The sequence below is a fragment of the Otolemur garnettii genome, unplaced genomic scaffold (genome assembly GCF_000181295.1).
Source record: "Otolemur garnettii isolate 467f Iridium unplaced genomic scaffold, OtoGar3 scaffold00019, whole genome shotgun sequence".
Classification (NCBI taxonomy): Eukaryota; Metazoa; Chordata; class Mammalia; order Primates; family Galagidae; genus Otolemur; species Otolemur garnettii.
Genome location: NW_003852414.1, coordinates 15,544,298 through 15,566,389, shown reverse-complemented (window position 1 = coordinate 15,566,389; position 22,092 = coordinate 15,544,298). Strand labels below are relative to the sequence as shown.

The 22,092-nt window shown below is 36.4% G+C and overlaps 1 protein-coding gene across 1 annotated transcript in view; it reads left to right on the top strand.

Moving 5' to 3' along the window:
- STAM (signal transducing adaptor molecule) overlaps nt 1–13,574 on the top strand; it is a 55,210-nt gene extending 41,636 nt beyond the window's left edge. Inside the window, exons 9-14 of the mRNA XM_003786781.2 lie at nt 1,107–1,195; nt 3,009–3,096; nt 3,473–3,527; nt 4,604–4,757; nt 6,765–6,940; nt 12,223–13,574. Of these exons, the coding sequence (XP_003786829.1) occupies nt 1,107–1,195; nt 3,009–3,096; nt 3,473–3,527; nt 4,604–4,757; nt 6,765–6,940; nt 12,223–12,448 (788 nt within the window). The 3' untranslated portion in view covers nt 12,449–13,574. The remainder of the gene's footprint in view (nt 1–1,106; nt 1,196–3,008; nt 3,097–3,472; nt 3,528–4,603; nt 4,758–6,764; nt 6,941–12,222) is intronic.
- Nucleotides 13,575–22,092: the final 8,518 nt, after the last annotated feature.

The window sequence follows — 22,092 nt, the reverse complement described above, 5'->3', positions numbered from 1 at the left end:
TCTAACTTAATTTTATTTTTCTCCCATCTTCCTTTCCATCTTGATTCTTATTTTATGAATTTTGTCTGGCCTCATTAATATAAGGATTAAAAATACAGAAAGTAAGTTCATTCCTTTAGACCTGTGTATGCCTCTCAGTATTATTTGGAGATTGTTATATTAATAATAACTTATATTTACAAGTTAAGGTCATATTAAATAGTTCTTAAAGATTGCTTTGGTGAGCAAGAGAAAATATGCTTCTGGCCAATGGTTTGCTGGTCTCTCAATGACCACTTTTTTATTTTAAAGTATAATACAACTAAAAAATACCAGCTGATTGGTTGGAAAGTTCAGATTCCTGCCAAGGCCACTGGTCAAGTTCTCCACATGCCTGGACGCCATTCTCTTAGGAAAGAGTATCAGTGGCATGCCAGAGAATATGTAATTGATTTTTCCAGTTCAATAAATTGAAATAGTGTGGTTTATCTATCAGATGAGATTTTTCTTGAAGGGACCAGTAATTTAAAAATTGGAAATTTATTTTATTTACTTATAGATAAGTGGCCGGCTAAGTTTTCTATTTTTTGTAGAGATGGGGCTAAGCTATATGTTTCTCAGACTGGGCTCAAATTCTTGGCTCAAGTGACTCTCCCTCTGCAGCCTCACAAAGTGTTGAGATTTACCGGCGTGAGCTACAAAAAACCAATCAAGAATTTATTTTATTTTATTTCATTTTATTAATTTTTTTACTCAGCACTATACCAACAAGGAAAGAATTTATTTTAAATTGCTGAATTTACTTATGTCATTATAACACTTTGCTTTTTGTCTATCAGTTTATTAAACTCTGATATGTAGTAGGGTAATTAATCTTTGAGAAATATAACTCTTATTTTCAGTGGAATCTCTTTTCTGGAAAATTAAGAAATCTTGACTGAGTTTCAGAAAGTAATGTTCTGTCTTTATTATCTAAATCTGTAACCAAGTTATTTCTAAAATTGAGTCTCTCAGCGTGATGGGAATGTAAAAAAAAAAAAATCCATCTTCTCTCTTGGAACTTTAAGTGGTTTAAGTAAAATTTTAAGTTTATTATAAAGAAAAGGTAATTTTTACCTATTTTACAGTTAAAACAGAGAAGAAGACGGTACAATTCAGTGATGATGTTCAAGTGGAGACAATAGAACCTGAGCCGGAACCAGCCTACATTGATGAAGTGAGTGAGTTCCATGGTGATAGTGGTTGGTACTTTGTATTGAGGTTGAAATGTTTTCCTCTTTAAAAAATCGGTTACTTGAATTTTTTTGTTATGCAAAATTTTTTATTTTTTTTGGTTATAAAATTTAAGCAATATAGACAAAGCAAAGATTGTTCTGAAACTTCCTCCGCAATCTCATTTTCACCATGTCAGTATCCCATTATTTTTAATTTCTGCTTAAAATTCCTTAGAATTGATTTACTATGATTTGTTTAATTCTCTTATTGGATACTTAAGTTGTTTACAGGTTACAGTTTTTACTACTATTACAATGTTGTAGTAAAAAAATGGTATGCATTTCAAAATACAAAATTCTTTGACTTGGGCTCGGCGCCTATAGCTCAACGGGCTAGGGCGCCAGCCACGTACACCTAAGGTGGCGGGTTCGAATCCCCAGCCCGGACCCGCCAAACAACAATGATGGCTGCAACCAAAAAATAGCCGGGCGTTGTGGCGGGTGCCTGTGGTCCCAGCTACTTGGGAGGCGGAGGCAGGAGACTCGCTTGAGCCCATGAGTTGGAGGTTGCTGTGAGCTGTAATGCCACGGCACTCTGCCCAGGGGGACAGCTTGAGGCTCTGTCTCAAAAAAAAAAAAAAAAAAAAAAAATTCTTTGACTTGGGAAGTGTTTTTAATACACTTGTGTTACTTTCACTCACTAATGATTTCTTTTTCTTTCTTTTTTTTTTTTTTCCCGCACTGTGTTGCCCTAGGTAGAGTGCTGTGGCATCACAGCTCACAGCAACCTCCAACTCTTGGGCTTAAGCAATTCTCTTGCCTCAGCCTCCCAGGTAGCGGAGACTACAGGTGCCCGCCACAATGCCTGGCTATTTTTTGTTGCAGTTGTTATTGTTGTTTAGCTGGCCCGGGCTGAGGCAGCCTCAGTTCATGTGGCCTGCACCATAACCACTGTGCTACCAGCGCCAAGCCTAATGATTCATTTCTTAATCTATTTTCTTTCTATGCAGAGCACAGACTTTTTTTGTTTTAAATAATTGCTTTGCTTATAAATAGTAATCTTTAAATTATTTGCCCTATGTGTAATAGTATAACTACATAGAAACTGGGCACAGAGAAAGTTTTTGTAACTTTTTTAGTACTCTTTGGTAGAATAGATTTGTTATACAATGTATAGATGTATTTATGTAATGATGGTTTTATTAGTTCCCTTAGTCCTTAGAACAAGAGATTTCAAAAAAGATCTAAGCCATTGGTTTCAGGTATCTTCCAGCCTTGCCCATACATAATAAACCATAAGTCTTTCTCTTTCCTTCTATGACAAACTGAAATACTGGTGGAAAGAAAATGTAAGTTAAATCCTTAGAGCCCCACTTAGAAGAACAGCTGTAATGTAACTGGTCTCTGCCATACTGAAACAGCTACTATATTCACCATGGGTAGGACAAGTAATCCCTGAGTGTTCGTCTTAAGCAGTGCCATCTTGGGGGGGGTGTTATATCTGCCTGTGTGGTTAAACTAAAGCTACTCTAAAGCAGGGCGATCCTCTAGCCTGATGTAAGAGATACATGGTGTGAGTTTAAGTGTGGCTCTGTCTTCTCATTTAAGACGATCTGTTAGCAGTTCCAGAAATACATATGAAGCCCTTTCAAGGCTCTGGCTTCATGTGGCACAAAAGAGCATAAAAGCAAAATTGGAACCTCCATTTCTATGAATTACAAAAGTTCTATATCCTTTATCTAGTTAATGAAGTGAGAGTATAGTGTTGCACGAAAAAGTTGGCTGCTTTTTGTATTGACTGTTTAATTCCTGTAGGAGAAAATGGACCAGCTATTACAGATGTTGCAAAGTACGGACCCCAGTGATGATCAGCCAGATCTACCAGAGCTACTTCATCTCGAGGGTAAACTCGTTTTACCATGTACCTTGTGAATAAGGAATAATCTAGTGTTATATCATAGAAAGGTTTTTGAGGATAATATTAAAAATTCCTCACTCTTCCTTGACCAAGGCTCACTTTTATATGCAGCTTAAATCTTAGGTAGAATTTGAATTCTTATACTTTTTTATCCAAATTAAATATTTTGTTTTGAGATCTGTACTTTAGATTGTCACCATCACACATTAAGGAGATAATTTTTGTGTTTTGTGGACTAAGGTTAACGAATGCATTTTTTATTACTTTAAATTAAAACTTTATTCCTTACATTATATGAATATCTGTCAAAGGCTTGCTTTCTTTTGTTGTGTTTTCTTATATTTAAATCTTGTCATCTTAGCAATGTGTCACCAGATGGGACCTCTCATTGATGAAAAGCTGGAAGATATTGACAGGTAAAAGAACATGAGGTGTATCTATCTTGTGTGCCTTCTTCCCTGAAGTTACCTCTGTAAACCACAGAGTGGGATGTATGTGCCTTTAAAAGATACTTTAAAGGAACCAGTGCTCATTCACTTGTTTTCTAGTAGATGTGGAGAATTAGACTCATGTGTCAGAGTGACAATTTAGCTGACCTTTACTATATTCGTCTTTTTTTTTTTTTTTAAGAGAAAGTCTCACTTTATTGCCCTTGGTAGAGTGCAGTGGCAGGCATCACAGCTCACAGCAACCTCCAACTCCTGGGCTGAGGCGATTCTCTTGCCTCAGCCTCCCAAGTGGTTGGGACTACAGGCACCTGCCACAACACCCAGCTCTTTTTTTGTTGTTGCAGTTTGGTTGGGGCTGCGTTTGATCCCGCCACCCTCAGTATATGGGGCCCATACCCTACTCACTGAGCCACAGGCGCCTCCCTACTATATACTCTGTTTAAAGATAAGGTTTGATTAATGTAATCTGTTAATTTGCTAAAGTGACATTACCAGAGCCCACAAATGACCTGCCAATAACTAGGGAAGCCCAGGTATAGTAAATAGGAGTTTCCCCAGCAAAGTACTTAAATCTTAAACAGTATCAGCTGCCTTAGGGCAAAAGTACAGGATTTTTTTCTCATAGGCCAAACTTTTTTTAAAGATAAAGAGTCTCACTCTGTTACCCTAGGTAGAGTGCTATGGCATCAGCCTAACTCAGTGCAAAACTGTTGGGCTCAAACGATTGTCTTGCCTCATCCTCCCAAGTAGCTGGGATTATAGGCATGCAGGACCCTACTAGCTAATTTTTCTATTTTTTTAGTAGAGATGGGGTCTTGCTCTTGTTCAGGCTAGTCTTGAACTCCTGAGCTCAAGTGATCCTGTTCTTGGCCTCCCAAAGCACTAGGATTACAGGTGTGAGCCATCGCTCCCCACCAGGCCAAATTTTAATAATGTCTACTGGTACTACTTTTTGCTATTTCTGCTATTTTGATATGTCATTATTTAAAGCATTATATGAGTTAAACAACAACCATGTTTCAAATTACTGTTTAATGTTTCAGAAAACACTCAGAACTCTCAGAACTTAATGTTAAAGTGATGGAGGCGCTTTCATTGTACACCAAATTGATGAATGAAGATCCAATGTATTCCATGTATGCAAAACTACAGAATCAGCAGTATTACATGCAGTCATCTGGCGTTTCTGGTTCTCAGGTAAGTTGTAAAAGTTCAAGTATATTTTAAATTCTTGAATGTGTTTGAAATTACGTGGACTAGGCTATGTTTTTGTGAAATGTGGAACTTCTAAAAATAATGTTTAGAATAAAAGTTTAAAAGAATGTTCTTACTTGACAATTATAATACACACTAATTATACCAGTACCTCTTTTAAAGAAATAATTTTAATTGTATAAGGACATGTAGCAGACTCAACCATCAAATTTTAAAAAAAAATAAGTACTTTGGTTCTTCCCCAGACCTTAGTCAATCAGAATGTTCAGGACTGAGGCCCATATTTTTAAAGTTATATGTAACCATTTGGTTAAGAACCTCAGTTGTCAAATCTATGTCAAATTTCTAATTATTACTAAATTATTCTTAGTATCTACATTTTTTGTTTACATATTGAGCTGCTTATGGTGTTATCACTTAAAAAAATAATGAAGAAGGTGGAAGGAAACTCTTTGAGATGATGGATATGTTTATAGTGTAGATTGTGGCGGTAGTTTCATGGGTGTATACTTATCTCCCAACTCATCAAGTCGTATTTACTAAATATATACAGCCTTTTATATGTCAATCATATCTCAATGAAGTAGTTTTTAAAAATCCAAAATATCTTAGAACTAGAAAAACTTTTAAGCATCTAGTGTTCTTCTAGACATCTTTGAAAGGAAGACTTAACTGCAGTGAAAGAAAAATGAAATGAAAAGCTGTATATGTATATATCTTAAAGAAAACAGCTGCTTTAATCTGGAATTTCCCCCCTTTACACGAGCCTGCATATGATGCAATACAGAGCCCTTTCCCCCTTTTCACCCAACCAAACCTTTCAAGGGCACCGTTTTCTCAAACTTAGCAAGTTCATGGTATAGAGAATAAGAAGCCAGGATGTCTGTTCCCTTTTATCCATGTGGAGAGGGGACAAACTTTGTTCAGATTAATTTTTAGCATAGTTCATTTCTCCTGAAATGAAAGCCCAGCGCCCTGAAGATGAACAACCAAGTCTCAGAACCTTGGGAATAGTGAACTCTTGGTCACTGTTCAAGTCAAACACAAAACCTTCATGTTCACTTTGCAAAGAACAGTAAAATTTCAGTTATGAGGACTAGGGTAGCTGTATTTATAACTCTTGTTGTTCCTTGACAGATATCCTGAGATGATCGTTGTCCTCATCTCTTGCTGGTTGTGTTACTGTCTTAACACATGGTAGCAGTCTTACCGCGTAGAGAATGGAGGTTCTCTTTTCAAACACAGGAAATGGAAGAATCTAATGAATCTTATGAAAGTTAGAACATATGTCTTTCAGACTTTGGGTATTTAAGACTTTTTGGGAAAAAAAATACATTGTTAAAATGCAAGAATAGGCAAACAGATCCAGCCTACTGCTTTTTTTTTCTTTTAATAAACTTTCATTGGAACGTAACTGCTCTTGTTTGTTTCTGCATTGTGACCAGCAGAGTTGAGTAGTTGTGACAGAGATCATATATGGTCCACCAAGCTTTAAAATGTTTACTTCTAGCCCCCCAAATTTTGCTGAGCCCCACTTTAGAAAGTTAGCTTATTCTAATGTTCAGTAAATTGCAACTTAGGAAATGTAAGTTGTATCCATAGGTGATTGCAGTCTATGGCTATAAAATGATAAATTCAAATGTACTTATTAAATATCCTTTGGGATTCCTTTTAAAATATCAACATGGAAGATATTAAATATGCTTAATGGAAAGAGAGACTATATTAGTATAAATTTTCAAAGAGAAGTTTTTTTAATGCTTCTGTATGGAAATAACAATACATTTAATATTTAACTAAAAGCATTAGTTAATTCACTAATTCATCAGTCCACTTCACTACAATGTTTTTTTAAACTGCCTGTTGACAGAAGTAAATTTTAAAAAGATTACACAGTGGTAAGTTTTGTTCTTTTTGTAACCATATGCCCTCTACGGTATGCCTATTAAAATTTCAGAATCAAATCTGTTTTCTCATTAACTACTCTAGGTATATGCAGCGCCGCCTCAGAGTGGTGCTTACCTGGTAGCAGGAAACGCACAGATGAGCCATCTCCAGAGCTACAGTCTTCCCCCGGAACAGCTGTCTTCTTTCAGCCAAGGAGTGGTCCCACCGTCGGCAAACCCAGCCCTTCCCAGTCAGCAGACCCAGGCTTCTTACCCAAAGTAATTTGATGACTAACTGTTGTTTGGAGGTAGTACTGTTGAAACTCTTTAAGTATCCCCAGTCATCTTAACTATGAGGATGCCTGTGGTTACAGCACCAGCTGGGGTTTCCTGACTCAGTCAACTCCTGTGTTTTGGTTTCAGTTCTGTATTTTTTTATATTACTCTTAAGTTTTTATTTGACTCTATGGTGCTGTTTGATAATGTCTTTAAAGAAACTTAAGTTAGGTAACTATAACTTATCATTTTCCCACGCATTTCATGTAAAATCTAAGTTCCATTATTATTGTTTTAGAATATAATACTTCTGGGCTATTTATTAAAGATAAATGTTTTCTTCTTTTTGCCCTATGTTGGAGTTCACCTCATAGCTGGGTATACCATTTGAAAAGAGAAGATACGAAAAGCTGAGTGCCCCTGTGGCTCATGAGGCAGACAGACGTGATGACTAAGGCCCATCTGCTTCTGGCATTTACTTATCATACTCTCTATCCTGTAGATGAGTGGTTATAATTATATACATTCTTTTGTGTTTTAGTGGGAATCTAAGTTAATGTCTTTCCCTTGAAGCAAATAAAGGGTAGATATTCTGACTAATAATAGAGGTTTCTAGGTGGCAGAGACACACTAGCTACAAGCTTTTTTGTCAGTGTGAGGGTTACCCGAGAGTGCTTCTGTTCTGCCCTCACTGTTCTATTATTCATTCTCAAAGAGTCATGTGTTGGGAATGCTTCGGGATTTTCAGGCAGTATTCTGTTGTCATAATCAAGTATTCTGAAGTGACCTTAAGGAGGAGGATGTTAGACCTATTATAAGCTCAAAAACTGGGGCCTCTCTAGTGGGTTATATATCTTAGAAAAAAATGTGAAATGTCACTTTGTTGCAGGGGTTTTATAAAGTTGAAATCTAGTGAAAATGAATATATGTATATGAAAAATAAGCCAGCAGCTATTCTGAGAAGAGTAGCATGTTGCTTTTAAAGCTAGATACATAGTGGGTAGAGGTGGGCATTGTTGAGAAGACAACCAGTGTCCATGAGTGACGTGGAAACCCTTCCGCCATTTTACACTAAGTTTCCCCTGCTTCCCCTCTGTTTTACTTTGTTTTACATGCTGCCCTAAATGCCTTGTTACTAGGGCTTATTTGGGACCCACTCTTAAAGGTCAGGCGGGGCCTGGGGAAATCTCCTTGTCAGTAAGATGCCCTGTTGGTCGGAGCTTTCACTGCACAGCTCTGTGGTGGGAAGCATCTTGCTGCTGCTCTCTGGGGCCTGCTCTGTTTGCTTCTGCAGTCAGGATAGGAAATTGCTGGCGTGTCGCCTGACCCTACTGATAGAGTGTAGCTATTAATGTCCCCTCTCAAGGAACACATGTTCATTTCAACAGGTGCTTTTTGAAGAGCATTTCTTTGGAATATTTAGCCCTCTCATCCTGGTACATTCCTGCTTATTTTTTAGTTCTTAGCTTAGTATCGTTTTCACTAGGAGGCTCTTCTTGGCTTCCTAGTCTCAGCCTGGAGCCCCTGTGTGCCTGCTCTCAGAGGCCCCTGAGCATTCCCTGTCTCCTGTCTGGTAGTTCCCTTTTACTTGGTGTATCCAGGCTGCATTATGGTATCTTGAGAGCTGGAACTGAGTCTCTTTTATCTTTATAACCACACTGTGTAGCACAGGATTTTACACTGGATAGGAACTCAGTATGTGTTTGATAAATAAAATGTGTAGGTATTACTGATGACAGTTTCAAGTGCTGTATTAGGGCAGTTTGGTATATTTTTATATTTCTTACAAAGGCTTCACAAAGGCTTTTACAAAAGCTTTGAGGCCAGTTAAAAATCTGTATAAATCTATAAGAGGTAATATATATTTACAAATAGATGAAAACAAGTGTGTATGCATTTAAATGGGGAAACAAGGAAATAAGAGGAAATCGCTGACAGTAAATTTAGGATACTAAAGTTGGAAGGGGTGAGGGTTAGAAGCCTCCTTGCTAGGATACTGCATAATTGACTCAAGCTTTTTCTAGTTGCAAACCAAGGTCAGTGAGGATTTTTATTGTTGTTGGTTTTGATAGGCATGTTTTTGAGTGCTCCTTACTTCCTAGCTACAAGGCTGTTACTTATTCTTTTTATATAATTTTGGTGTTTAGACTTAACCCTTTTTCAGGCTTCTGTCCTTGGACAATCTTAATTGGCGAAGGTGGCACTGATGCAGTTTTCTGATGCTACACACTTGGTGATGGTAATATTATAAGGCAATCATAAAAACAACTGACAGCATTATAAGGTCCCCAAAACTTATGTGTATGATTTCAGTTTGTGTATTATTTCAGTTTGCCTCTGTCACTCAGATGTTCATTGAACATTTAGTGTCTCCCCTGTGCTAGACTTGTCACTTACAAGCATGGTTTAGAGTTACTTAGCTTCAAGGTAGTAGGGGCAAACCCATAAGAAATGTGTAATTTATTACAACACAATTTCCAAGGGTACACAGCTTGTGCTTGAGGATCCTCAGGGCTTGAGGTCATTTTCAAGAAAATACACTCAAGCTGTGTTGTCCTTAGCCAAGAGACAGAAACGAAAGGAGGATGTTCCATCCTGACAAAGGTGTGGTAGTGTGGAATGATAACGGTACACAGTGAATGAACACAGGTATCAGGTGTGACAGATACGGGATGTGTCGGGCATTACCAACAGTGTGCTGTTTCTAAAGGATTGACAGATGTGATGTGGGGGTGGGAAATACACTCAGAGAAGTTGACAGTGACCTGAATGAGTGGCCCTAGATATCAGGTTAAGGATAACAAGAAAGCCCATGAAAGGCTTTAAATGACAATAGGGTAGACGGCTTCCTAGGGGCAAGATTAGAAACCAGGAGACCATGTATTAGGCCAAATATAATGAGAGCCTGACTAAGATACAGTAATGCTAATGGGAAAGGGTTTTTTAGGAAATACCAAATAATTGCACATCAGGTGGTGTGTTTGTGAAATAGTGTAGAACAGAGATAAGAGGAAGTAGTGAGTGAACTGCAGGATTGTGCCCCACGCCACCCTGTGGACAGTAGAATGGTATGAATGGGGAGTGATTACAGTAGCAATATTTACATGGTTAAGTATGTGCTGTGTACTGTGCTGCACACTATACATATGGACTCATTAAATTTCTCATAAAAACCTGCACTATTATCTCCACTTTATACATGGGGAAACTGAGGCATGGGGAGAGGCACAAGGTCCCACTTAGCTAATATTCAAAACCAGGCATTCTGGTCTGGAGCTTAGCACACAGTCTGTATATTATATCACTGCAGCATTGTGGCCCACTCTGGTATAAATAATAGTGCAGAATTTGACTCTTGCAATACAGCTTTACATCTCTCAGCACTTAGAGAATAAAGGGTGATGCCACAGTTAAGCTGTCACATTAGTTGGTGGAATGTACATTAAATTAGTATCTCCTAGAAGAATTAACTTATCTAGCAATAACAAATTAATTTAAACAAGGGTATTAAATTTATCAGCAATGGGTTTATAAACAATTTGTAATTGAAAGAATGTTTAGAAATAAGTAGTGAAAATTTGGGCAGTTGCCCATTATATAGCTTGTTTTACATTAGTACAAATGTAGGGGAAGTTTTCCAGTTTAAGCATCTTAGTAGTTCTTTGCATGGCTAACTTAGTGTCCTACACACAGCCAACTCTCATCTGTCAGGTTAGAGATAGAAGATGGGCAGTAGAGACAGTGAATAAGGACAACTCTTTGGAGGATTATTTTTTCTTGTTATAAGAGCAGTGCCCAGTAGAGGGGCCTAAGATGCAAGCATTGACAGCTGGTCAGCTGTAGCAAGAGGGAAAGCAGAGTTCGTGAATGGTATAGGTACAGAAAGTTGATATATGTGGTGGAAAGTAAATGCTTTTGTATGTGGAGGGAAATCAGAGGTTACTAGGCTTTCATCTCCCCTGGTTATCAGTGTCAAGGACCTGATGATTTCCGTGTTGGCAGATCCCATGGTTGACTCAGTTCTCCTCCTACTAAATTTGACAAATAGTTCATTATTCCCTCCTCTTTCTTGAAATGCTTTCTTCACTTGGCCGTGGCTACTCTCAGCTTCCCTGTCTCCTTTGCCCAATGCCTCTTTATCCTCCTGATTTCAAGGTCTAGGGCTCAGTATGTGGACTGCCCCTTTCTTTGCTTGCAGTCACTCCCCAGGGGTCTCCTTTAGCTCCATGACTGTGAAAGCCCCATACGTGCTGATAACTCCCAGTGTCTGTTTCTCTTTCTTTCTTCTGGATGACACACTTAATAGCTGATGTCCTGTACAATATCTTTTCTTGTATATCTCTCTTGACATGTCCAAGAACATACTTTGATCTTCCTCATCCCCCTTCTCCCCCCGTCTACCGTAGTCAACTCTTTTTCAGCAAATGGCCACTCTACCAGGTATTCCTAACAGTTGCTTAGTTCCAAACCTCAGGCATTCTGGACTACTCTGTTTTCAAATTTTGAAGGCACTATCTTCAAAACATGTCCAGAGTCTGACCCTTTTCTTTCATCTCCAGCATTACCAGCGTGGCTCTGGTGCCTGTCAGCTCTCCCCAGAGTGACTGTAACAGCCTCCAGTCTGTCCTTGCTCCTCTCCTTATCCTACAGTGAGGGTGTTGCTTCCGCTCAAAACCAACCACTTTCTTTCCTGCTCACTCACAGTATGAGCCAGAGTCCTAATCGTGGTCATCAGGGCACCATGCATTCTCTCTCCTACCCACCTCTAATTCTCCCACTTATCTTACCTGCCAGCCCTGCTCACCCTGCTGCAGGCCTCATGGCCTTCTTGCTGTTCCTTGAACACGCCTGGCGTTTTCTCTTCTCAACAGCTTCTCTGCCTGAAATATGCTTTTCCTCAGTAATTAATCTGGTTCACTCCTTCACTTTTTTTTCAGATCTTTTCTTAAATGTTGCCTTATCTGAGAGGCCCCCCCTCGGGACCAGGGACTCTGGGTCCTCCCTCCAATGCTGTAGTTTTTCATAGCCACCATCACTACTTCACACATTATATATTTATTACCCTTTTTCTCCTACCATATTGTAAGCTGCAAGACTTATTTTTCTCTTTTTTTAGTGGTATCACAGTGCCTAAAATAACGATGTTTGACAAATATAGATATTTAAGAAAAACTTACTAAATGAATTGAATGTATATGCATGAATGTTATTAAATAGCTTTCCTGTTTATGTGTAAATGGCTCTATCGTTCAATATTTATCTCACTGGGTATTCTCTCTCCACAGCACAATGGTCAGTTCTGTGCAAGGAAACACATATCCCAGCCAGGCTTCAGTATACAGTCCCCCGCCAGCGGCCGCAACTGCTGATGTCACTCTGTACCAGAATGCAGGAACTGCTGTGACCCAGGTGCCAAACTATAGTTTAACATCAGCAGCCCTGCCTCAGCCAGGAGGTGGTCAGCAGCCACCGCAGCCACAGCAGCCATATTCTCAGAAGGCTCTGCTATAGGACCTGGGCTTCCCTGTGCAGTATCTACGAGTGCCGCTGACAATGTTACGAGATTCATTAATACCTTATGATTTGTTTACGCTCAGCTTATAGGAATCTATCTTGGTCAACAGGTTCAAATATTCAAGAAGGTAGAACTCTGTTTAATTTACATTGACTTTTTAGAGGTTCTCCCCTCTCCTTGCCCTCCGCCCACAAGGAATGAAACTACTTACAACGTTTAATTCCTTTCATAATATGAAAGAAATGATACAGAGATTATTTGTCTCATAAAATTACCTGGTCTGCAAAAAGTCAACCTTACACAAACTGTTGTGGCGAATGTTAATGTACATATATTGATATGTGACTTCAGTAGTGGCCATTGAATCACAGTGGTGATCATGTGAATATATTTAACACTGTGTTAAATTAATTTACATTGCTATTTTATTTTAATCATGAACAACTACCATGTTTCTTAATATTTTGTGTAAATTTAAGATAATTGCACTATCCTTTTAAACTGCAAGAAAACAAAGTTGGAGCCTTGTCTCCCGGAAGGCACTCTGTTGTCTGTGTTTCAGTTTCACATTAAACTGAACTTTTCTTTTACTAATTGTGAGCTAAACATATACATATATATATATTATATATAAAATGTCTTTCTGTAGCCTCTGCATACTACTAGCTGTCATCACACCAGCGTACAGTAGCTAAAAATTTTTGGTGCAAGTGTAGCAAATGATAATGTTCCCTTTTGAACTTTCACATTTTGGCATGATATTTCAGAATATTGTGGGACCATGAGACAAAATTAGGTAGGATCACATTCTTTATATCTTATTTTTAAAGAAACGATGTGGATTTACATTTTTTTAGGTGAAGGTAGTAATTAGGTTTCTAAGCTGTATACTGTATTTATTGGTGGCAGTGACACCAAAGATAGAGGCAATGGATAGAAATTTTTAAACTGGAAAGAAAACATGAATACACTACATTTTCAAAGTCTCTTATAATTTGTTAGGATATAAACAAAATTTGATTCATCTGTCTTACCCCATTACTAGTCTTATACATACGTCTTTAACACATTGTATCCTTTAATTCTTCATTAAAGTGGATGTAAGTAGCTGTTTCAAAGTAATCTATATTCCTGCCTTTACTTAACAGTTGATGTATTTATTATTACCTTTCAAACTGGATTTTCGGGCTGTTCTTTCCTGACTTTTAAAGTTCTGATGGAATTATTTTGGTTTTGTACTCAGGAGTATTTTGATTGAATGCATTTTTTTGGATTCTTATGAAGAATGTTTTCCACTGATGTTTTAATCTTTGAAATGTTTATGATTTCCCTGATTTGCTACCCCATTATTTTAACACTTTCATTTAAAGAATTGAAAGATTGAGTTGAGCCCTCTATTTAATGACTTGATTTAATAGGTAACAAACTACAAAAGAAAAATTGATTAATATTTTCTAAGACTATTGTAATCAAGTAGCTTGTTTGTTTTCTTTTTGACAAATGATTCCATTTTCGGCAAATAATCTTAATGGTGACTAATGTCACAGGCTCAGATTTATAAAGCACCATTTCCAATTTCAGTGTTTTACTCTGGTGGTGTGCCTTCCAGAGTGTGCTGCCTTGAAGTTGTAACTTTAAAATAGGAATTCAAATCTCACATTTTAAATATTTTTAATAATTTAAAAAATATTTTTAATTACTTTTGATAAGATTATAATCTTTCACTTTAATTTTAATATCATTTAACTGATACACTTTTCCCCAAGTTACACGATTTTTTTTGTCTTTTGATAAACTCCTATTTGCCAATGACAAATGTATCATTTCCCCTTTTTAATTTTGATGTCTTTCATGCTGTAAAGCCAATGACATATGCTTTTTGCCCTATAAAATAAGTCAATGATTAATTGAAAAAAAAAAACTATCTTAATAATGCATATGCTGTTTTCCTTACCTATTAGATTACTAAGCTTATAAACATTTACATGATCTATACTTCAAACTGATGTTATTTTAGTTTATGCCTTTCACTTATTTAAGTATGAAATACCAGGTGGAGAAATTCCAATGAAAATGAAGCACTGGCTTTCTGTCAAACTAACATGACAAGGGTGGAAGGAGGAAGAGACGGGCTCACAGACGATTTTGTTCTGATACCTGTGTGTTTTGCACTTTCAAAAAATTTTTTTGTCAAAAGCTGTCCTTATTTTGAAGGAGTAGAATTACTTATAAAATGAACTAGCTACAATGTAAACTTCTATGAAGCAAATTTGATTTCTCAGTTTATTTCTTTTATAAAGTTTCGAGGTATGTTCCGTAAAACAGAGTCATCCAAATGGAAGAAATTCAATTCAGTTATGATCTAGCTTAAGTAGCTGGCAGGCGCCTTGGCCAGCTGGATGTGGTAAGATGACGGTGCCCGAACCCTGGAGGAGCTACATATGTTTAATGTGCTTTCTGCAGTCTTCTCTGACTCTGCCCTTCCCCTTCACATTACCTGTCTCTCCTGCTCCATGGGGGCCTTTTTATGTGCCTGGAGAATCACTTATTCATAGTAAATACCTCTAGACCTTTGTTTCTGTACCTCTTTGTTTTTCTCTTTAAAATGCTTAACAGACCAGCACCATCATTCTTTTCTAGTAGATACAGCTTTCATATATGACATATGTATGGATAATTCAGCTTACAAATGTCTTTCGTTCTAAGCTTCAGGTTTATTTGGGACAAATTTGTGCCCTATATGATAAGCGATGCAACTAAAAATGTTACAGAAATTATTTTCCAAAATGAGGTTTATTGGTATAATTGCTCAAATTTTCATTTGTTTAGTATACATTAAGATCACTGTCTTTTTCTCATCTATTTCCTTGGTTTACTTACTATTGTACTAGTGCTCATAGCTTGCTTCCTGTTATATCACTTTTGAAACAATAACAAAACAGTGTAAATTTTTCACTCTTGTATCACTTTCCAGGGTTTTTTCCTTTTGGTTTTTGTTCTTTAGGATGATTGTTTATACCGCTTAGATAAAATAAATGGAAGAAACATACCTAAATATTTTCTTAAAGGCCGTATATATTCAGTTATCTTTTGTTTTAGAATCACAATTCAGTTAAGCGTTTTTGTCAAGTACTTAAATTGTTTTCTGTGTTATTTATAATGACTTGCCTATCTGGTTTTCAAGAGAAGCTGTCTCAGTTTTGTTTATTTTTGTTTAGAATGTACTTCTTTGAAATTTCTATACTTTATGGTCTATATTTGTGAAGTGTTCTTAGTTTCAAAAATATTTTTTCCTTATGACATTGTAGTCTCAATATTTAAAATCCTAGATTACCCTGATGAACAGAATTTAGTATTTGATTGGTGCTAACTTGTGGTTACACTTTACTGTGCTGATTTTCCAACTCCTTAGCTTCTGCTGACACTCCCCACTGCCACTGTTGTTAGTTCCCTGCTTCTTTTAGTCTCATGACATTTCTGATAGTAAATTATTAAAAGTCAGTAAATCCCTGGATAAAAGCAAAAGAAATTGATTTTAAAGAGCTTTTGGTGATCAGAGTCTTAAAAAGAAATAGTTCTATACATTTTATAAAAGTATCCGTTGTTTTTGATCAGATAGCCTGATGAGTAACAAATTTTTTTGATATGTTGCCTTAAAATATGTATGTATGTTTACAAATTGTACAACTTCTGTGCTAATGCATGTCTTATATTTTGAATCACACCAAAAATAGATATCGTAGAAGGAATAGAGAAAAAGGTATTAATAGAAATTTTAATATTTTCTGTCTATATCTCAGTGGTTTGTTTTGCCTGTGCCCTAGGATGTTTGCACCCAATTTGAAGACCACTCGGTTTAGACTAGACTGAAGGGGTATCTAACATGGCCTGGGCCTTGTGCAGATTATTTGTGGTCTGTTTTGCTTATCTCTAGTGTCGGATATCACAAAAAGTATGCACAGATCTTTCACTCATCAGCTTTTGTTAGTGTTTGTGTAATTAATGTATGGTCATGTTCTTCCAGTGTATAGCAGAAGAGAAAAAAGGTTACACACCCCTGGATCAGAGGTTAAGATTTAACAGCTGAGGGAAGTAGGAATTATAATACTAAATTGGCCCCTTGAAGTATCTGGTACTATAAGTAGCACTTTTACCAGTGACTTTTGTGTTGAGAAGTTTCAGACCTACAGAAAGATTGAAAGAGCAATACATTGAACACCCAGATACTATTCATCTAGATTTGTGAGTCATTAACAATTTGCCACGTTTGCTTTATCTTACCTCCTGGTGAATGTTTATATATACACGTGTGTTATGTATATAGGAGTGTCCATATGTGTACACACAGGCACTCTTGTATAAACATACAGATTACAGACATTGTAAACTATACTCCTAAGTACTCCTTTGTATACCTTGTAAGGATCAGGACAGTTTTCTCTATAATCTAAACCATTATCATCACATCTAAGTAAAGTAACAAAAATTCTGCAATATATTGTTCTTGAATGTTCCCTAAACTGTCTTTTATAGATGTATATATTTTTTGAAATCCAACGCTATTCCACAAATATATACCACATTTTTTTTCAATTTATTCTCTATGAGCCTGGGTTAATGGTCTCTTCCTCTATGACATGGACTCCTTAAAGATCAATGCCAGTTGTCTTATGGAATGTACCACATTCTGGATTTATCTCTTTGTTTGTTTATGACATTAATTTGATACTTTTTATCAAGGGTCAAAAGATGGTGACTCTCTGTCATTACTTGTTCCTAAAAGAATTAGAGTCAGAACCATATGACTTGTGGTTAGAAGTGTTGAAACTAAATGTTTCAGTATTATATTGGAAGCACATGAATGAGTATTGTTAACCTTAGAGTGTAGTTACTCTATATAATAGACTGTGTCCTCAGGCCTTGATGCTACTGTAATTCAGTAGTTTTGTGTTCATTTTAAATCGTGTTTAGAATAACTGAAGCAAATGGCACCCCCCTACACTTCCCCATTCAAACTAAAATGAGCTTTTCTCAGTTTGTTCACCTATCTGATTCAGTTTGGGTAGCTTTTAATAATCATCAGCAATTATAGGGCTATGTATGGTTTAAAGGACTACTCATTATCTTATAGTCATACCTCTGTTTAGATATTGAAATCACCGAAGGGGAGAAGTCCTTTCTTTTTAAAAGTGCTGATCCTGACTTCTTTTTCTTAAGTTGGAAAGGAAACTTTCCATTATTGGAAGCAGGGTGAATGGAATATTTAACTACGGTCATCTTAGAAACAAACAAGTTATAGTAATGTATACTATCAAGTTATTAAATAGCTAGTTTAGGACCTAAGGCATTTTCAGTTAGTTAATGGGTTTTTTAAAAAGTGGAATAAATGTGTATAATTTCATTGTTCTGTGGCAGGGTATTTGAGTTTTCTTAACTGTAGTACTGTTAACATACCTTGTTACTTTTTAAAAGATATCTGGTCTATAAACAATTAAGAATGTTTTTTGTTAAATTAATTACATGCAGTATTGTCTGTTGGCCAGATAAGATGTCAAACAGGAAAATGTATGTAAAACATTCATGTGATATGGTTTTTTTCCTAAAAAAAAAACACAGAAGGAAATATATCTGTTTACTATTTTGGAATTTGTTTCTCCAAAACAGCTTGGAAGGGTTCGATGTAAGTAATTCTGTAATCTAAAAATGCAATGATAACAGTCTATTGGAGTTGCTAAAAATGCAGTTGTAATCAAAAATATACTTAAATTCACTTACTATTTATATCAAGTTCATGTCTATAAAATGGCATATGATAAAATGATTTCATTAATTTGCTTTATATATGTATCATAGTTTGTGACAACATGAATTTCTTTTAAACTAAGTACTGGATGGTGGTGATGGTATTTAGGGTTGAAGATAAGAATAAGAACTAAAGTTGTAGGAATTTACTGGTCTATTCTGCTATTAAGTGGAAATTTCTGTTCATATCCCTAGGAATTCAGAGGACTAGATTTTAACTCAGAGGTATCTTTTGTCAAAAGAATTATCTTGGTAGGTATGTGATCTTGTGCAGTTCCGTGATTCTCTGTGGACCATCTAGTACTCACTAATAAATTGTAGGGCTAGTCTAACTACATGATCCTTTGTAGTTTGCAGAAATTTTCTGTTCCATGTCTTCTATCTCTGTCTACCTTAGTATCCCTTCTGTTCAGCCTGTATAACTTACCTATGACATTGAAGTTACCCACCCTCTAGCATCCTAAAAGAGGAAAGAAGGTAGACTGGACACTAGGTACTGAAACTTGTGGACATGATTTCTAGCACATAGACATAATTTACTTTTCTTAAATTGATCTGGAGCACATTATTTCTGTTAATAAACTGGTGAGCCTTTTGCTTCTGTTGGAGTGACCCCTCTAGGATCATCTGCACTTTGGGAAGAAGTGCTTTGTTAATAGTACCTTCATTTTCATTGGTGCTGATTTGAAGAAAAAAAAAATAGTTACGGGTCTGGGGCATATACTATATTTGCACAGTGCTTCAAATTAAGGGTGATACATAGCACCCCATTTGTTTCTAGACTACATGAAATTAAGTGCTTCAAATTAAGGGTGATATGTAGAAACCCATTTGTTTCTAGACTACATGAAATTTTACTGTTCTTAATGTTCTTGTAAGCAAAGTAGTACTCTTGGTCTTCGTGACCTGAATATAGTGAAGAAGGTAATATACCACACTTGCCATTGTTTAGGTGTTTTGTTTATTAAGTAAGAAAACTTCATTTTTGGTACTGGCCCAGATTGTCTTTTTCTAGTATTCCAAATAAGGTACAAAATCAACAACAACTATTTGCATCACAAATATTTGGCCTAGAAAAATGCCATTGTATACTGCTTAGTTAAAAGTTATTAATGTTAATAAATATTAAAGTAACCATTAAATTCAAGAAAGGTTAATTTATTTAAATTAACTTTTTTCTTGTGTTGTCAATTTTATGTATCCGTTATGTTACATAGTTTTATAAAATAATTCCAAGAATAAAGTATATTTTTAATTTTCCTGCATGCACTTGAAAAGATTAAATACCCTGCTGGCATTTAAAAGAAGCTTTCATAAACTAGTTTGTATTATTTAATGGAATCTAATGAAGTTATTAGGGTTATTTCAAATACTAAGTTAACTAAATAGTTTTTTTCATAGACTGGAAAAGACAGAAGTTTCTATTATTTATCACTGATTGTATTATAGTTTTCATTTGTAAACAGATGTGTTTTAGAATCCTTTTTTTGGTCTCTTGCTAATTTTTTAAAGAGTGGTCTCAAGAGGGAATGTAGTTGTGGTTGGGTTTTACAAAAATAATTGTTACAGTAAATAGGTGTATTTATGTCCCTAATACCTTTTTCTTGCTTAAAAAAAAACAATTTGGATAAGTAATAGTTCTTAGCAAAGTGCTTCAATATCAAAACATGAGGCCAGTCTCATTTCATTTGTACAGTGCCGTGTATTAATTTACATGATGAGGGGACATGTAGTCCAATAGACTTTCTTCAGGTTAAGTATCCATTTGATGTGGAGTGACCTAGTAGCTGAAATAGAATTACATTAGGGCTACAAGTTAAATTATGTGCTTTCACTTATTCCATTAAACTAAGGACTAGAGTATTTCTGCAATTCTATATGTCTTTCATGTATTTAAGAAAGAATAATTGGGTCTTCAGCATGGTGGGAGCAAGTTCCCTAGCCCTAACCCTTTTTATTTCATTTTAACTTTCAGCCAGGACTTGTAGATATTTAACTATGGCTGACTTTATATGATGGGCAGAAAATGCCCCCACATTTTCATTTCCTGAAGGATATTTATTGAAACATGGTTTTATTTATGATTTGAGTAGGGAAAATTAAAATCAAGTAAGTGTTCATTTTACTCAATGTGTGATTTATGTATGTTACAATTCAGAATGTTGAGGGAAATTTTTTTCAAACATAAAAGAAGATGGAGATATTGACAGCTAAAGGAGCTGACTGGTTTTTGTAATTTTGGCAAAAGTAAATATTTTGAGATTTAAAGCACTAGTTCCCATTTTTGACCAAGTGGTAAACATAAAAATTGAATAGGCTGATCTAAATGACTATGTTTAATGTCTTTTGAAAGTGATATTTCTAAGTATTCTTTTTATCTATTCATGGCTTATTGATCAAATGCTATTCAGAACCCTTTTGTTTCTAGATATTTATTCTAAGATTTGGAGGAGGCAGAATCACATCCAGGAGCTTTAACTGGACAGACTTTCATCAAAGAACTGCTTCCTGAAGGGAACAAGCGAGGGGATGCTGAGGCACCGTCAGCTGTCACCACACCCAGACTGAGAGGCGTGCCTGTTCCCCAGAGAGCTGTGCCTGCGGAGGAGACAGACTGACAGAGCTGTGACCGGCACAGCAGGTGGGAAAGGGGGACAAGCTGCTTCTGCTGTCCCCAGACCGCCTGCCAGTCCTCACTGGCTGAACCTTGCTGGGGTACAGTCATGGGGATTCATTGAGGTAGGAGCCAGTGTGCCAGAGACATGTGGTAATTGAATGCAGTTTGACTCACCTCAACATAAATACTACATTTCCCTTCTAGAAATTATATCGTCGTCCGTATTATGAAAAACTAAACGTGTTCTAGGTGTTTTCTAGTGAATTGTTTGATATGCATGTACTGCTGAGGATTTACTTAGAGGACTGAATTTAAATTATCAGTAGGTGGTGCTGCTGAGATTGAATCTTGAAAAATCTAAAACATTTAACTGAAGATTGTCTAGCTTCAGATAGGTTGAGAAAGAACTTGTATTAAGGCAGTGAGTTTCTGATTCATTGTTTTCCCGTGATATCTAGAAAATACTGATTTTTAGACTTTTGGTTTACCTAAAATGTAGAATATTCTAGGTTTTGTTAATCAAAGGAACACCAATTGGCATAGCTGTAGAAATTGAAGGATGGACATGTTTTGAACCTATTAGAGATAATTTCTGACATACTATACCTGGGTTTGCTGTTGCTTTTATGTCTTAATTTACTGCTAGAGACTGAAGCAATGAATTATAATGTATGTTATGATTTTCAAAATAGTTCAGTTCGAATTTTCTGGAGAATTACATGCAAGGAACTTCAGAGCTTTAGCTTTAGCAGCATTAGAAGCCACCCCCTGATGTACCATTTTTCTGTCAACCTTCAAGAAATAAAGAGCACTTTAGGTCTTTAGCAATAGAAATAGGCCCATAAAAAATCCTGAAGTCGTAAAATGTTTAACCTGGCATGGACCTGAAAGATGCTGAAGTATAATACATCAGAGGGATACTTGGTAAAATAGAGATTCCCAGGTCATCTGCCTGGAGAGTCTTAATTTTGTTTATCTGGGATAGGACTGGAACCCTGTAATTAATAAGTGCCTACCCTGCCCTTAATCCTCAGGTTCCTCTAGTCTGGGAAATACTGGCACCAGGTAGCCTCTTCTGAGCTGAGTCCCCTCACCTGCTTGGTCTGAGGCTTCACAGACACCGTGAGATCATAATCACCTTCTAAGGGCTTCTGCCCAAAGTTTCACATGTCATTTCAGGTGCTTCAGAGACTCCTCAGAACCTTTTATGTTGCCTGTCTT